The sequence below is a fragment of the Asterias amurensis genome, chromosome 15 (assembly GCF_032118995.1).
Source record: "Asterias amurensis chromosome 15, ASM3211899v1".
NCBI classification, from domain to species: Eukaryota; Metazoa; Echinodermata; class Asteroidea; order Forcipulatida; family Asteriidae; genus Asterias; species Asterias amurensis.
In genome coordinates this window covers 186,453-204,609 of record NC_092662.1, presented here as the reverse complement: position 1 = coordinate 204,609, position 18,157 = coordinate 186,453, and the positions used below count along the sequence as shown (strand labels likewise).

General features: G+C 39.5%; 3 protein-coding genes across 4 annotated transcripts; 1 reads left to right on the top strand and 2 right to left on the bottom strand.

Moving 5' to 3' along the window:
* Positions 1-1,372: 1,372 nt before the first annotated feature.
* Positions 1,373-1,702, bottom strand: LOC139948372 (notch-regulated ankyrin repeat-containing protein-like). The gene has a single exon (XM_071946511.1). It carries the CDS (start codon positions 1,700-1,702, stop codon positions 1,373-1,375), a length of 330 nt encoding a protein of 109 aa, XP_071802612.1.
* A 785-nt stretch (positions 1,703-2,487) lies between these two features.
* On the top strand, positions 2,488-8,160 carry LOC139948001 (uncharacterized). Of its 2 annotated transcripts, none has more exons than XM_071945948.1 (3): positions 2,488-2,835; positions 4,134-6,087; positions 6,940-8,160. In XM_071945948.1, exons 1-3 carry the CDS (start codon positions 2,812-2,814, stop codon positions 7,746-7,748), a joined length of 2,787 nt encoding a protein of 928 aa, XP_071802049.1. In that variant the 5' UTR covers positions 2,488-2,811; the 3' UTR covers positions 7,749-8,160. The 2 variants fall into 2 exon arrangements, with proteins under 2 accessions (XP_071802049.1, XP_071802048.1); XM_071945947.1 differs by lacking the exon at positions 2,488-2,835 and adding an exon at positions 3,180-3,303.
* On the bottom strand, positions 8,153-18,153 carry LOC139948000 (uncharacterized). The gene is made up of 5 exons (XM_071945946.1): positions 17,548-18,153; positions 17,135-17,248; positions 15,656-15,830; positions 14,632-14,741; positions 8,153-14,148 (listed from the first exon to the last, which is right to left on the bottom strand). Exons 1-5 carry the CDS (start codon positions 18,100-18,102, stop codon positions 11,869-11,871), a joined length of 3,234 nt encoding a protein of 1,077 aa, XP_071802047.1. The 5' UTR covers positions 18,103-18,153; the 3' UTR covers positions 8,153-11,868.
* Positions 18,154-18,157: the final 4 nt, after the last annotated feature.

The window sequence follows — 18,157 nt, the reverse complement described above, 5'->3', positions numbered from 1 at the left end:
TGTTTTCAAATACAACACCACTCCAGAGTATTACAGTCACCAGCAATTTGAAAACTGCGAAATTTAATTTAAAAAGTTGTTAAAATGGTCTACACCCACATCATTTTTAAAAACAGGAAGCTCATTCATAGAAAAAACAAGAAAAACCCCCAAACCAAAATGCATGAAATCTTTGGTTAAACATTCGTGCTTGATGTTGCATCAAAATAGTGACAATTCAGACAACATTTTCACAAAGTTGCATAATATGATGATTTCAGAATTAAAACTTTCTGTAAATGTACCACTTCCTTGAAAATTTGACCAATATTATAGTATGGCTAATCCAAATAATAATAATAATAATAATAATAATAATAATAATAATAATAATAATAATAATAATAATAATAATAATAATAATAATAATAATAATAATAATAATAATAATAATAATAATAATAATAATAATAATAATAATAATAATAATAATAATAATAATAATAATAATAATAATAATAATAATAATAATAATAATAATAATAATAATAATAATAATAATAATAATAATAATAATAATAATAATAATAATAATAATAATAATAATAATAATAATAATAATAATAATAATAATAATAATAATAATAATAATAATAATAATAATAATAATAATAATAATAATGATACAGAAAGGCAGTTGTGTTTAATTATTATTATCTCTTCCATTATGATAAATTGTTCCCTTTTCATAAAAAAAACCCACAATTTTAGACAATCAAAAGAGCGTCTTGAAGTGATGACTTATGAAAACGTCTTAAGACCAGCTCATGTTTCAACTGGGCCCAATTTCATAGTGCTGCTTAGGCACAAAAAGTAGCTCAGCAAAACAAAATTTTGCTTACCAGAATTATTTTGCTTAGCAGAAAATGTTTAAGGAGTATTTTCTGCTTTAGCAGCTCTTATGAAATTGGGCCCTGGATTGTCGCTTAGGCCTACACACATCTCGTTCTCTTCCTCCATGCTTAGATAACAGAAAGCCCAATCTGAGGTTGTTTGCAGACAACATTTTAGAGGCCAAGTTGATATCTGTTCTGGCAGAGTGTATGTCGATGAGTATGGAAGTCACACAGTTTGATTATACACCTTCTTGCAGAACTTGGATTCACAGCACCATAACGCAAGTGTTGTTGTTGTTGTTGTTGTGGTTGTGGTTGTATTGTTGTTGCCATTGTGTCTTTTCCTTTGCGTTGTGATTAACAGTTTTAACAGTTAACATCCGTAACGCTATATTTTATTCCTCCATATGAAGAACAAGAAGACAATCTCAAACGGTGGTGGAATGGGAATAAAACAAGGAGGATTCTTGGCGTTGAGCGGAGACATTCTCGTGCCGTCACCGCTTCCGATCGCCCCCACGCCGTCGGATGAGGTAGAGTACTATATCGTCGTGGCCACCGTAGGCTGCTATGTGTAGTGCATTCCACCCATCTCTGTTCGCGAGCCGTACATCAGCTCCAAACTGCACGAGGAGTTTGACAAGTTCCAAGTTGCCGACCAGAACGCTCTGATGAAGCGGGGTCTGGCCGTCTCCATCGAATACATTCACGTTTACCGTACCTGAAATATTACTCCGTAGAAGCCGGGTCAGCTCGTTTGGGTCCCCCCTCTTTACGGCTTCGTGAAAACTTCGTTGCTGGTTGCTGTGTATTGCAGTTGATGACATGTTATTTCACACGAGCACATCGGACGGAACGGCCAACAAAATACTTCCAAGTCCAACGAAAACGAGAGATCTATAGCCTTTTCATCCGGATAGTGACAGCCTTCATGCTCATTCGATACTTTCCCAACACATGGTGGAACTTTACCGCTGATCCTGGCTTCAATTTCGTCTCAAAATGTACGAGAATATCCTACTGGTATTGGTTGACAGACGGCCAGCCCGGCGCACGGGTCCAGAACTGTTCTATGGCCCCCTGCGATAGATTCGGTGGACCGTGCATGCGATCGCCCAGTGCCTGCAATATCGCACTTACAGCTCCACTCACGTGGCCTGTAAAAGAATTATTTAAGCTTCAGCGAAAGGTCGGGTATTAACATGATAAAAGAGGACTTTCAATTGCGTGAATTGCAAACTGTTCGCACTCACAGAGATCAAGTGATTGTATGCAGAGGCTCCGTGATTTTCCTATACCCCGTGTGTTCATTTTTTACCTTAGAAAACCATAGAGAACGCACGTGGACCATAGGGCGTGCATCAGTTTGTAGGGATAGAGAGCGAACTACAAATTGAACTACAAGTGCACCACACCGTGTGGGGACACACAGTTGCTGCACCATAGTCATGAGCGGAACGCACGCCAAAACACATTGGGCGATGATAGGGGCTTATCACCGCCTTTTCAAAACCGTGGGAAAAAAAACAAGCAAGGGTCCGGCAAAACCCACCCCATTGAAAACTTCCAGAGACTTTGCCTATGGAAGGATTAACCTTTGTATGTCAGGAACAATAGTACACACTGTCGAACCTCCCATAGGTAAAGTCATGTGAAATGAGGCACAAAACGCTTCCTTACACCCTATCAGCAGCTCAGACAAAGAATGTTCCCCGTTGGTGATGATTCGTAACCAGTTTAAAATTGATCAGATCATCATTGAGCTGGAATGGCAGACAGTTTGTTTATTGCATAAAGAGGACATCATGGAGGAATAAAACGCATAAAATAGTCCTCGTGCAGTCAAAGTTATAGGGTCTTAAATATTTCAGTTGAACCATGGTTTTCTTCCTCCATGGTTGGACCATAAATGGTACAACTATGTTGAGAAATTTGCATGAAGTGTGGACAAAACAGTAAGGTGAGCTTTGGATAATTGAATAAGGTGTCAGAATGCGGTCAGTGTGAGTGTAGAAAAAACATAAAAATTAGCCGTTTTTATTACACGTTGACTTAATTTTAATATCCCAATGTCTTAGCCACCCCTTAACACACATGGTCAGCTCCACCATAATGCCATGATATCCTAGCTGGACTATGCCACACGTCCTAAAGGGGTGTCAATCAAAAAGGGTTTGATATGAGGCAGGACAAATATCTGCCATCACACTCCTTTGAAAGTAGCGATGGTATGATTTTGATTATACAGAGAAAAAAAGAGCAGGCGGCAATAAATAGCGCCCCCACTTGTTGGTTGCTCATCATTCATAATATCAAGATGGCGCTTAAAACTGAGGAAGAAGTGATTGAAATAATGAGTAGTTCGGACGAAGAAGTATCTCATGAAATTGAACCTCTAAGTATCGCAAACAAAGATGTATTGAAAAAGGTACGTTTCTTATCGGTTAAGAGTGAAATTGTTAAAAAGGAAATGGGGGATATGAATTGAATTTCGACAAAACTCGCAACGGGATTTATTTTAAATTAAAGTTTAAATTTAATTTGATTATAAAAAAAATAAGCATGGATGGAGGTAGTTATATGTTATTATTTATAATATAAGTTAACAAAAAAAGTTATATACAAAAACGTTGTTTGGACTTTTCAAGCAACATGCACATTTTGCGTATGTCTAATTTTGACTAAACTACTAAATGTAAAAGATGAAAGTACCTGTATTGATTCAACAGCAAAAATAACGAGTGAAATATAAAACATAATTTCACTTTTCAAGCAGGTGCTTGGCTTGTTCTTTTGTTGGGTTTTTAAAAGACAAAATTCCAAAATTGCTGTTGTTTTATTTTCAATCAAGGCAAGATGGCTGCCATATTGTCTTAACACAGTTTTAAGCAATCATTTCTTTTTTCCACTGTCCAATTGTGAAAGAAAGGGAAAAGTTTCCGTATGGCGCCACCACTTTTTCATTCGATATGAAATAATATAGTATCTAATTTACCTCAATTAGATATCCCGTTTTGTAAAAAAAGGTGAAAAAGTGGTGGCGCCATACGGAAAGTTATCCAAAGAAAGATGTTTCACATATACCTCCTCAGCTCACTCAGGAAAGAGCTTAACAAATTCTAAATCTTATAGAAAAGAAGACTGCCATGTGGGAGGGACATTTGTAAAACAACTTGTATGCGTTACGGTTCAATTTATTGTTACACTTCCTCATACTGTTTTATACTTAAATTAGGATTTATCGTTCTCTCTTTTCAGTTTATCGATGTGTGTAGGCCACTTCTCAAGACCAACCAACAGAATGCTATCACCAAGCTTCTTAAGGACAAGTTTGTTCAAGCAAGGAAGGAGTACACCAAGTCAGAAAAATTCCACAACCTTCTGGAGCAGCACATCTCCGACCTGCAATCCAAAAAGAAATCTGTGTACGTTCACATTCAAGATGTGAAGACTTTGTTAATGAAAGCCTCGGACAACTTAAGAAAAGAGACGGTGAAGGAAGCAAATGTTTTGGATGATGAGTCTCAGAATGATGCACAGATAGTCAAGAAGGAGCAATGCAGGAGAGTAGAAGAAAAAGGTGGCTCCGCTGATCTTGAGATGACTTGTGAAACCATCAGCAGCGGAAGTTTAATTGAATATTTAAAAACTGATCGCATATCTCAACCTGAGGTTGAGGAGATGCATGATGATGATGCAGCGAAAGAACATATTGATCAAGGGGCGGGGCCGTCACTAAGTGTTAATACCCCTGCAACTATAGCTCTAGATGAGAGAAATGGGAAGACGATGAAAAGTGTGGAAAGTGATCGGAAAGAGAAGAAGAAGGATAAAGGAAAAGGCTCACAGAGACAGATAAACAAACTAGAGTTGATACTGAAGAGAATTGGTAGGGCTATTAAGAAACTTGAAGAACGCGAATTGACCTTAGATGAGATGGATGAGGAAGACTCCGTCCACATCCAGGAATATCAACTCAGGAAGCGCTTCATGAAGGTGTACAATATGTATTGTAAGTTGAATGAATGCTCCCCATCAACCGGGCGTGTGATCGAGCAGAAGATCCACTACGAAGGAACGCGTTTCCCAGAGATCAACAAGAAGTTGGAGAGACTCATCAACAAGAAGGATTTCTTTCCAGACTTCCCTGATGTTTACAAGGCTGTTTATAAGACAAATAAAAAGAAAGATTTGGGTTTGAACAGGAGAAAAATCAACAGCATTGCTCAGGAAGCTTTTGAGGATGTTGGTCGGAAGTTGCAGAAGAGACGCCAGCAAGACTTTATTCTCAACTTCAGTGCTCACTCTACGATCGACTTCAGCACTGCAAGAGACCCCTCCGACAGAGATCCAGAGCTCAAAAAGAAGTTGCTGGAGAATAAAAATGTTGCTTTGCAGAAGCTCAAGGAAGTCGACGAGCCGTTTGTGAAACGACAGGAGGAGTATGAAAAGAACGGCATCGTCCTGGAAGCAGCGGAAAATTCCGAATCGGATGTGGCATCAGACGTTCCCACCGACGACGAAGCAGATGAACCGCCATCGAAGAGACAAAAGAATGATTGTAGTGACGAAGAGGAGCAGAAAATGAGTGAGAATGAGAACAAAGGAAACGCTAAGGAAACAGAAGGAACTCCCCATCAGACTGTGAATTCCTTCATCACCGCACCTTCTCATGGGGAGCTCCAGCCAAATTTGGCAGACCCTTTAAGTCAGCAACAGCATTTCCAAGTCCATGCCCAGGACATGGGCTCTTCCAATGGCAGTGTGCTGTCTAGAAGGGTATCCACTTTTCACAGTGGTGTCGTCAGCGATAACCTTAGCCATTCTAATGTTTCAGATATCATCAAACCCTACAAATCTGCGATTGATGTAACTGGTAATGGATTGTTTACTTGTTACGATGATGGCGCAGCAGTGAAGGTAGCCACACAACATTCCATCAAATCACCACAACTACTTCCCATCAAACCAGACTTGCAACCTTCCCTTCACTACAACACTGCTGAGCAAGCTGTAAGAGCCCTTAAACATGCCCCCTTCTTAATAACAAATGTATGTAGCTTGTCACCAGACTACAAACATCAGCACAAGCCTCATAAGGTAGCTTGGACTCAGGGAGAGACCATAGCGTTTGAGGATGAACATGAAGGATTCGTTATCAGTCAACCAAAACGGCAGAAGATCATAGCGGTTCAGTCAGGAGTAAAGAATGGTGGGCATAAATCTTATTGTTTGTTTTCCCTGCTAATTGCGACAAAAATCTATTAATTTCAATGCCCAGCTCATTCAAATGGGTTTGAAAATTAATGTTCCATTGAATCATCATTCAACAATCAAAATGAATAACTCAATTACACCAGTTAAGCATTCACTGGTCAAATAAGATCATTCAGTTTTCATTAGGCTGCAAGACTTATTCAATTTCGCAAAAGTAACAGCCTGCAGCAAGAGCTGGTCAACCGTCCAATTCAACTTAAGAATGGTCAAAGTGTAGTCTAGAGTGACTATTAATTAAACAAAATGACCGAAACAAATTTAAATGAGACAAACAAAATCATGTGAGCTTTAAAACAAAATTGAATGAAATGTAGTGGCGACTATGACAAGACTAATGTCAAACAAGAGCCTTATAACAGCTAAACAAGATAGGCTACACGGATGTCCAAGTGGTCTTAAATTTGGACTTTAACTACTTTGTTTAATTCTGACAATGCAGCAGATGTTACTCATTTTTTGTATCTTGTACAAGCTGCTGTTGGTTTGAATCCTAGTTGTAAATATACATTGTATTGTATACCAACAAAACTAAGCTGGAACATTTAATTTCAGTAGGTGATAGCATTTTTGAGATATCAAAAATCTGGAGCGGTTTTAAGAAGAATAGTCTACAATACACACTCCAGTAATGCTTCTCATATTCAATTTTGAGGTATAAAAAGTGAAATATTTTTCTGTTACTGCAGTACTTTGAACTTAAAAGTTTCTTAAAATGCATTATACGATCCAAACATATAAAATTGTATCCTTATATCATCTCTTGTCTTTGCACAATTTACCTTTCTAGTTAAACTTCAGACCTCTGCACCTATCACACTGAGCATCGATGACTCAGAGACGGAGCTAAGCTCTGAGAATCCTGAAAAGGAGATCAACCTTGCCAACCTCCCCAGGGAGACTGGGTCATGCAGCCCTACCAGCACCCAGCCAGACCTTGATGTACATCTTAATCCAGACATACATGAAGTCACAGTAGCTTCCACTCAGGGACAGTCGCTTAAAGGGAGCACAGAACTTAAAAAGACAATTACAAATGACCCACCTGTGCGGAAGGTCTTCATATCGCGTTATCCGTGCTATAAATCTAGCACTGAGACGACACAGGCAGGGCAAGTGTTAGTCTCCAAAACCAGGAGTACTTGTAACTCTGTCCAGTGTAACCCCGGCCCGCAGATAAGAAGTGGAGTCACCAGAGATGGTTGTAAACCGATCTGCATCCAATCGACTCTCGTCAGTAACAGCAGCTCCTACCTTAAGAAATCCTCCCCAGCTACTAACTTGCAAACTCAAATTAGTCCGTTCAAGCCTTTCAAGCCTACAGCCTTGTTTCAAGGCGCTTCTGGAAACAAAGCCCAAATAAAGCGACCAATTACCCCCCAAAAGCGTACAATCCCACTCAAAATAAAATGCTCACCAAAGTGGCAAAGGAACAGTGCACAGAGTACTGGGTCACTAACTTGTCAGGGGCCAGCGAGTAACAATAAAGAGGACTCAAAGACTATCATCATCATTAGTGACTCGGACTCAGAGATTGAAGACATGACTGATCTTCAGCCAGAATCAACCGACGTCATCTGCATAACAGACTCGGATTAGAACATGTTGCTGCTTTTTGTGTGGAGGCTCAGCTTCACCCATAGAGTGTAACTCCTCGTAACTCCTCTGAAGTCCTTCAGCTTCTCATGGGTTTGTTGGACGAGAGGATCTGGGGATCAAAACCAATCACTGAGCCAATACTATTAGAGTGCAAAAATAACTGCCTTATTTGATGAAATAAAAAGGTTTTTTTCCCCAGAAATTTTGGGTGGCTGGGTGAATTAAAATTATTGAAAACAAATTTTCAACTTAAATTAAAGAGAAAACTGTCTGTGCAGTTCAATACTTTGATGGCTGGCCTCCGTGCCTAATCATCCAATCATGTAGTCTTCGTTCAAAAGAAAGGAACAAGTGACTCAAACTAATTTATGGATGATTTTAAACGGTTGCTTGATTTGATTACCCCCCCCCCCCCCAAAAAAAGGCATATTGTTTACCCAATTATTTGATTAAGTTAATGGTCATTTGAAAAGTGGTTGTCAGATACAGTGTCAAACTCCTTGCTTAAGTTAGTGTAATTTGTAGCAAATAATTTCGCCCATAAACATTTTCTTTTAATTCATTGTTATAATTGGGTTTTTTTCATAAGCAGTTGAAGATGAAATCAAGTGGTTTTAATTTACTTTTTTTGTGTATTGGATTGTGAGATAATGAGCTGAATTTTTGTTCCAAGCTAGTGTGACAATAATGGCAACACCATAATTGTACAAAACAAATTTAAAATGCAGATTTCTTTTTCAAAAGATTAAGAAAAATCCTTTTGTAAGAACAAACTTTGCTCATTTTTTATACAAAAAATGCAATAAAAACCAACAACATATGAACAGATTTTCATAATGACAGTATCTATGTACATGTATTATAAATATTAGTTTGACGATTATTCTGATTTCTTTTGAATTCTTAGTTTTTTTTTGCAATTTTGTTTTGATAGGATCTTGTGTTGCTCTAATTATTCCGAAAACACTATGTTCCAAAAGTAAAACCCCTGATCATTTACGTTATATGCTCTGGTTAGAGTTGGGAAAACACATAAGGAACATTGGAGTGTCGGAACATAGTGATGTTCTACCAATCTGACCAATGATAAGGGTTGATGTTTCTGATACTAAAGTTTGTAGAGAAACTTTGCTTTAAACTCATGGCTCTGCCAACTGCTTAATTCTGCGCTAACCAACACCATTCTTCGCTTACAAGACAGAGGCTGAATGTCTGCACTACGTGTATAAGTGAAGGAGGCTTATTACATGCGCCCAATTTTATAGAGCTGCTTATTTAAAGAAATAACCTAAGCAAAACAAGATTATGCTCACCAGAACAAGGCTACCAGCCAAAATACCAAGTCATATTATGTACAACTGGTGACTAGTATCCTACTCATTATTGCTAAGCATAGATTTTTTAAGCAGTGTTTTCTGCTGAAGCAGCTATATGAATTTGGGCGCTGGAGTGAGTGTGCACAAGTAAACATATCCTGCTATCATGTGAATATGCTTGACACAAGCATGGAATTATTTCCTTTACAGCAAGCAGAGCCATGATGTTGGGTCATTCACACAATTGGATGGGAAAAGACAAATGCTACAATATGATGGTCATGTATATAATTTTTCTCATTAATTTGTATTTTTATTCAAATACAGGTAAACAATAACAAACAAACAACAAATAAAAAAACACTTGATATTTTACAGACTAATTTAAGGGATTAAAACTGGTAACATCTTGGGAGTAATGACCACCAACATTCATAAAAGACAAAGTTCATAATGCCATTTCTGAAAGATGGGACCAGACAATGTGTTCTCAGCCTCGGTTTCGTCATATTGATAGGAGAATTGGAGATAACAATGAACTACTGTCCTATTACAAACAATATGCCATGGAACATCACAACTTTCCTGTTAAAAAATAGAAACATCACAGAAATCAAATGGGAATAGACTTTGTACTGCCTTTACGCTTCACTGAGTTGAAGGGGAAGAGAGCAGAGTATACTGAAACGCTGAGACCCCACTCCTCCAAAAGAAGTTTATACACATGGTTGTACCTACAAATATTTTCTGCAGCATGTAATTAAACTGTAAAATACCAAGATCTACACTTTATGACCCAACAAGTACATAAAATGACAAGCCTGTAAATATTAAAAACTCAATCGATCATCGGAGTATGAAGAAAACAGTTGGAATCCCCATGTATGTTTTAACTGTTTTCCCAAACCAAAACTAAGCATCTTGCTTTCTTTAAAAAACTATAGTATTTCAGGCAAAAAGATATCAGTGGAAGTTGTTTACCATGTCCATCTTTATACCATGTATAATTGTGGAAATGGTTAGACCCCGATGTTCCAACATCCCTTTGTTCTGACACCCTAGTGTATTTTCCTAATCTTAAACCTAACCCTAACATGTAAATCATCAAGAGTTTTTAGGAACATAGGTTGTCGGTACATAGGGTTGTCTGAACATGGGGTGTTGGAATTTATAGAGCAGTCTTCTGTGCAAATCTTCAACTTGTGTGCAAAACTTGACTAAATACCTTATTTATTTCTATCTGATATGAAACATTAAGGACATATAGCTTTGCCTTTTTGTAAATTCATTATTTGTCCTTTAGTTTTAGTGACTTTGATGTTTTTAATTTTATATTTAGCTGTGGTTTAAATGTTATGTTGCAGATTTATATTGATTGTTTACACAAAGAATCATTGTAACTCTTGTTCTTTGTAGTTATTTGTTTGTAATAAAAAAAAATCAGCAACCCGATAGTTTACGCTGCAAAATGTTGAGTCTTGTGCTTCACAATCCACATATTTTAGGTAGGGTATTGATTTGGTTTGTGTCATCGTAGTGTTGATTAAGATGCACTAAAAGAAAGATACAATAAAAGTCACCTGTGAAAGTTTCAGCTAAACACACCCTCTAGTGTCTACTGATTGAGAAACAGCCAAAAACTATCCAGGTCACAAGAACAAAGACTACCATTTTTAGTGAGTTGACGAAAGGTGCCAACTGCATCTGGCCGCAGCAATCGCAAATTGTCACCAACCCTTAGAAATCCGAGAAACTGATTCATGTATGAATCGTTTCTTGGATTCAAATGTTTTGTGTATGAAACTTATGCACTATGATAGGGAATTCACTGAATAATTGGAGGAAGGAATTTTTGAAGCTTCGAGAGTGATTATTTTCTTTTGAAAATATTGCCACAATGCAACCCGGACTTGTCAAAAGAAAGACAACACGGGTTGAGTACCTTGAGAAAATTAGACGTGAAATGTTTCCATGACTATCAACTGGTCCACAAAATGTCAACAAATTGGGGCATTCCCTTTAAAAATCAACTGACTAAAAAACAACTTAAAAAAAAAATTAATAACTTAAAAATAAAACATTATTTTACTGAGGAAATTGTGATTAACCAATATTTACATGTATCATCACCAAAATGTAAGTTTGATTTGGTTTACATTTGTATGAACTTCACTCATTTCTGAAAACCATTCAGTAATCATTTCATCCAGAAAACAATTGTTGGGGTTGCCAAACCTGCCAAACAGTACAACTATCTTTTTTTGTATAAAAACATGCGGTTTATCAATAAATGAAGAACAAGTTTTTGTGATTAACCCTGTACTTATCATTATGGCAAAACCTTTTTTTCTCCAGGCATACTTGTCCTAGTAAGTTTCTGGTTTGGGGCACTTTTCACCAGTAGGAACTGGTTACGCAATCGATAGTTACTTGTTCTTGTTGCTGGTTAGGGTCCACTTGTGATTGGGGGCACTTTTCACCAGTAGGAACTGGTTACGCAATCGATAGTTACTTGTTCTTGTTGCTGGTTAGGGTCCACTTGTGATTGGGGGCACTTTTCACGAGTAGGAACTGGTTACGCAATCGATAGTTACTTGTTCTTGTTGCTGTTTAGAGTCCACTTGTGATTGGGGGCACTTTTCACCAGTAGAAACTGGTTACGCAATCGATAGTTACTTGTTCTTGTTGCTGGTTAGGGTCCACTTGTGGTTGGGGGCACTTTTCACCAGTAGAAACTGGTTACGCAATCGATAGTTACTTGTTCTTGTTGCTGGTTAGAGTCCACTTGTGATTGGGGGCACTTTTCACCAGTAGGAACTGGTTACGCAATCGATAGTTACTTGTTCTTGTTGCTGGTTAGGGTCAACTTGTGGCAGCTGCTGAGGCTCCTGAGGAGGGTTGGGTTTAAGTCTCTTGATTGAGGGCAATGCACTCTGCATGTAATGATTGTGCACTACCCGTCGCTGTAGCTTCGTCACCATGAGGGTTAGAACCTGCTCTGTCTCCGATATGAGCTCCTGGTCTGAGATGTCATTAATCAAGTCCATACCTCGCTTAAAAATGTTCACTATATTCCTCTGCTTGCCATCGAGGAGAGGATCAACTTCAACTTCGGCAGGGACGGTTTCTGCGCTCTTCGCAGAAGGGTCTTCAAGTTCAGGAATGGAGATCAAGTTGACTGGATTGGAGGTGATTGGATTGAAGCTTGAAACGGTTTCCGCTGTGCTGACGACTGTCTCCGTCGAGCAAGGCTCTGGACCTCCTGGTATCATCACTTGGATCTCAAGCGGTGTGTACTCTTGGGAGACTCTGGCTGCTTCAGCATTGGGGTCTTGTAAAACTCCGATGTCCCGCGTCAGGAAAACACTGTTGATGTATAGCTCAGGCAGACGGTGGAAACCCCATTCGTAGAAATGCAGGAAAATCGCAAAGAAATGCTTGCAGGGGAAGCGGAACTTCTTCCACATGTTGCACGTGCAGCTCGGTCCGAGAAAGCTTGTTATGTGGAAACCTTTCTTGGACCTGACGTGAAATACTCCATGTGTGGGGTCCATCAACTGAACGTCGACGTTGTTGTACGTGACAGCGTCTTCCTGGTTCTTTAAACACTCGCGGACAAAGTGTGATGGTCGCTCCCGCAAATATTCAGGCACATTCTGGACTGCTGTTGGGAATTTCGTGTACTTCCACGCTGCATTCTTCTTGCGATATTTGTGAAAGGCATCCGGTATGTAGGACTCAACGATGAGTGTCACTATGCCGAGGACACCCTTGTCTCTGCTCTTGGGTATCGTGGAGTAACGAAAGAAGCGATCCATGGCAAGCTCCCCATTGTTTACATTGATGAGGTTGTCTATGGCATAGTCACGGAATCCATGAGCCCAAGTTTCTGGACAGGAGAACCATTCTGACTGCAAGTAGTCAAGAAACTCGATGTTCTCGGCTACTGTCTCGTCACTCATGAATTCCTTCTTGGCGCTCTGGTACAACGTATTATTCTGCTCCAAGGCAATTCTGTCAAACATGGCCAGAACTCTCTTCTGCTGGTCCGAGTCCAGACCACACTCCTTCCGACTGACCCACCTGTTCAGTGACTGTTTCCTGTGGTAGTCACTTATGTAGATGCGCACATTTGGGAATAGTTCTTTGACGGCGGCTACCTCGATGTTGCACTTGTCCACCATGAAAGAGCTTGGATTCCACCAGGTGTTCCAGCTTTGGATAACACCTAAAGCTTCCTTGATGTTGGCCACTGTTTCCTTCTCTACTAGAAAAACAGCTACAACAATGTAGTTGACATTGGTATGAATGCAGAGGCAGTACAACGGAGTCGCCATGGTCAGGATGGTGTTTGACTTTGAGGTTGCGTCAAGAATCACTAAGTCGCTTCCGTACCTTTCCAGCAACCTCTGCTGCCACCTCTCCTGTTGAACAAACAAAAAGGATTCTTCCGAACCAGACTGGTGAGATCGATAAAAGAATTTCCCAGTCCCTCTTGCTTGCCAAGCCTTCACGTTTTGAGCCAACATGTCGGTATTCTCCGACTTAGTCGACAGAGACGCAGCAATCTGTCGCTGGACATCAGACGGGGAAGGATAGAACTTCCGATTAAACGGCTTTGGCTTCTTCTCGATAGGGTTGTGCTTGAAGAGGACGTCGTCAACATACACCTTCAAGCATTTCTTGATCTCATTGATGTTAGTCACATTGTTGGAGATCAACTGCTTCAGTTTTTGCAGGACTCGTTGATCCATAGTCTGGTTTGCTGCTGAGTTTTCGCCGACCGGATGAAGCGATGAGTGAACTCTCACATATGGCATCTTAATATACAGCCTCCTTGTTGTGGTTACTTCCTTACCATTACCTTCGTCGTCTCGGATCTTCTTCAAGATTCTCTGCTTCTCCCAGCGAAGCTTGCTCGAGTTCTTGAACTCTTTCTTGTCAACGAAGTAGCCTTCATTTGTGTATACACTGATCTCTCTCACTTGGATCACTGCAGGGCATTCCAACTTCCTATTCAATGCACTTCTCGGGCGCCCTCTTCGACTAACTTTGGGAGGTTTTGGTTCCTTCGGACGAAGATCCTTCAGAGAAAAAAGAACTTAAGTTAAGTAAGTGCAATGTGCAATAATAATTCCTAAGGATGTACAAGCATTGCTTTTGTTTGTGTGTTTGACCATTATTAAAATCTCATGAGTGAATACAAATAGAAATATTAAAACTCAACCCAGCTTTTATAAGATCAATGGACTTTCTTGTGGCTTGGGTGTGTCCAGTCAGGGTATCATCACCTACCAACATCATGTTCAGCACGCTGAAGTCACTGGTTCCATCTGAGTACAACAACTTCTTTATCATTAGCAGTTTTCTTGTTTAATGGTTCACTCTTTGACCCCAAATGGTTTATGGGGGGTATTTTTTGAATGAAGGTTTTTGAACTACTTTCCAATTCAAAATTGGTAGTAATGACCGCCCCCCCCCCCTTCAAAAAACAGAAAAAAGAAAAAAGATAGGTAGAAATTTAAAAAACACCAAAAACTCCCTGTAAAGCACATAACTAGACTTACTCTTTTTGGGCCGTGTAAGCAATGCAGGTACATGGAGCTCTCTATCTTAAACGGGTACCCACAAAACTCAATGGGAAGTGTGCCACCTTTTGCCTCCCAGCGTATACGACCTGAAAATAGTTTTGTAAAAATCATTGAACAAAACAATTAGCCTGAGAAAGCACATCCACAGACATCAGTAATATAACATTAACTGACTGGGTAAGTTGTAGAAGTAGGACCATGCAGTTATATATAAAATACACCATGCCCAATATGGGGGTAGAGGGTACCCCCTCATGTTCCCATATGGGTTTGGATACCTTTTGCAGATAAAATGTTAGCCATGATATAAATCCATACTCACTGTGTATGAAGATGTATATAAAACTATTAACCGATTTTGGGGGTTGAACAAGGAATTGACTAGAGTGAGATTCGAACCAACGACCTCCGGATTAACGTGCCGGCACGTTAATCCGGAGGTCGTTGGTTCGAATCCCGCTCTAGTCAATTCTTTGTTCAACCCCAAAAATCATTTCAAAATTTACCCAGTCAGTTTCCTATGTGGTTTATATTGAAAACTATTAACCTGTAGAAGTTTCAGCTCCATTAGTCGTCAAGTGTTTTAGAAAAATAAAGTGAAAATTTGTGGGTGAACAAATAACCCCCTAAAACAACATTTCTTTAAAGAGGTCATTTATAACAATGTTTTATACTACCAGTAGCCCTCCAATGATGTTTATCATATAAGTTTTAATGGTAGTTTACTTGTGGAGTAAGTACTAAAAAAACAAGAGTATATTCTGCCTTGAAAGACAAAGTATACCTTTGGTTTTTGGGACTGTTCTATATTAAAACGGTTTGATAGTTTTAATCCTAAATAAATGTAGATAATATAAAAACCTGCTGTAGGCTTCTAACCAAAGTTTTTTCGATGTCATACATTTTAAGATTGATTACAACAGATACCTTCCCTTTAAACAAAAAGCGTCGACAATGAAAACAACATAATAAACACTGCTTTTATTGTTCATTTCCTCACCTTCACAGTTTCCATAGTAGCGAGACTGGCGTTGCTGCCCAGTTAACGGCATGGTCCTACTTCTATTACTGACGGCAACGAATGATGTGCCTGTGATGCAGAAGTACTTGCTTAGAAACTCCTCAAAGCTAATACCAGGTCCCTCATGAGAACCTCTCAAGTAGTTGCCGTCTACCTGTACATATACAAAATAATAGGACTTTAAGCATAATGCCAACATCTTGGTGTTGTTTTCTGTATCTCATAGCAGTAATTATAATGCAAACATTGATTTCCCCAAAAAGGAACCAGACTACTTCTTCTTCCAGTTTTTGCATTTATTAGCTCGGTCCATTTTGGTTGGTAAGTTGTTTGCAACAGCTAATTCTATTTTCTTCCAGTTTAGTTACAATTTTTAAGATTGGAGAAAAAACAATCATTTTTCTTCAAAGTAATGTTGTGTGGTCACTGCAGGTCCATTGGTAAGACTGTAGGACTTTCAGTTACCAGGTTGTGGGTTTGAATCCTATCAAGCTAACTGCTGATTTCACAGTGAATAGAATTTATAAGTATTGTCAGCTAGCTACTGCATCACAATTTCTTGATTTGTACAATTCATTATCATAGATGTTCATCCAATGTTTGTACGCGAGAGGTTGGCTGTTTGGTGTTTACGTTGGGCGCGATCAGTCAATCTGTGCGATCTGTTGATCGCGCTGCGCTATTGAAAGATCAATTGGTCGCTCAGCAATCGGTCAAACGCGCAACAACTGGTCGATCGCGCAATGAACATCTTTGCGCGATTGACCGATCGTGCTACGAGTATTTTTTTCCGTGATCAGCCGATCGTGCAGGAAAGGCTTTGCGCAATCTACCGATCGTGCAGGAATGGGGTTTGCGCAATCAATCGATCGTGCAGGACAAGTTTTGCGAGATCGACCGATCGTGCAGGAAAAGTCTTGCGCGATCGACTGATCGTGCAGAAATGGGTTCACGCGTTCGACCGATCGTGCAGCTAAACCAATCCTGGGGGCGATTTCTCAAAGCAATAAAATTCATTGCAAGACAAATTTTCAGTATCAACTGAATACAGTGTCTGAATGCATGGTCATCTTATTCTAATAAAAAAACAAGCGCATACAATGCCTTTAGACAGTCAAATCTGTTTTTCCCTCGCTATTTTTCGCAACTCAGATTGATGGATTAACCTTTAATTTTTGGTTGTTATTTCATGTTTTTGTTGGGTCACAAAAAGTGCAGATGTTGGTCTTTTCCTAGTCTTGGCCCAAGAGGTCAGTGATTGTCAGTGGATAGTGTACACTTTAATAATTGATAGTAGGTTTAGTGTACACTCTGGTCGATAGCTAGCCCTGGTGTAGGACATCAGTCAGTGCCCAACGGAGGAGTCCAACTTGGGCTAGTCGATAGCATGATAGTGGATAATGTACATTTTTCATTATCGATCACTAACGTCTTGGGCCATGACTTGTCTTTTACTACCTCCTCAACGTCATTGAGAAATTGCAGGCAGAGTTTTGACACATTCTCATCGATGCCTGAAACATCAACCTCTGGGACTTCCGTCGCGATTTCCAATGGTGTCGCTTGAGTAACCTGGAGTCAAAGAACACAATGTCACTGTGTAAGGATCAATCATTACTAAATTAATAAGGAAATATTTCCACATCCAATCTGGCCACCACTTTTTCTTAATTTACCATAAGTCCATAACGGAAAATCTATTTGAGACTGAGTAAATTAGATAACAATTTATTTCATAGTGAATAAAAAAAGTGGTGGCAGGATGCAGAAATCTTTACGGAAATTGTTTCCAACCGTTATATATTGTTATGCGATGCCTATTGCTGTGTTTTATAATGTTAAAATTCATGACTAAATCATTTTTTTCATACCGAGACTGGGAAAACCCTTTTTGTAAAGCCTTGTTGATCATGCACCACTGAAGTCTCAACCTGCTGTGAACTTTGCGCAAGTGGCATCTCAATCACATTGACTTCCTGAAGATCAACACCCATAGATGTCGTGTCTATTGTCATAGAAGATTCATTCAGGACAACAGTTCCACTGGTGTGGAGGGATTGATGCTGATGTTGTTGTTGGTCATTGGGTTGTTGTTGTTGTTGTTGTTGTTGGTGGTGGTGGTGATGTTGAAGTTGCTGCACTTCTTGCAAATGCTGCTGCAGCGCTGCCGAATGCTCATGGACAGTTATCTCTCCGTCGGAAGAATGAACCATAATCTGGTTACCGACCTGGTCGTCTCCGGCACATTCAGCCTGGGTAACGACTTGAAGGATGGTGGTTTCGTCGCCAGGATCGACGTCTGTTTGCATCGCCATTATAGCAGCAGCAACGAGATCGCCATCTTCTCCCTCCATTTTGTTTGCAAATGCGGCAATCAAACGCCGGCGACTGTTTCGTGCCTCTCTCTCTCTTTGCCGCAAATACATAAACCTCAAACGGTCGCCGGGTCACTATAGAACGCCCTCTTCGACGACGGCGGTA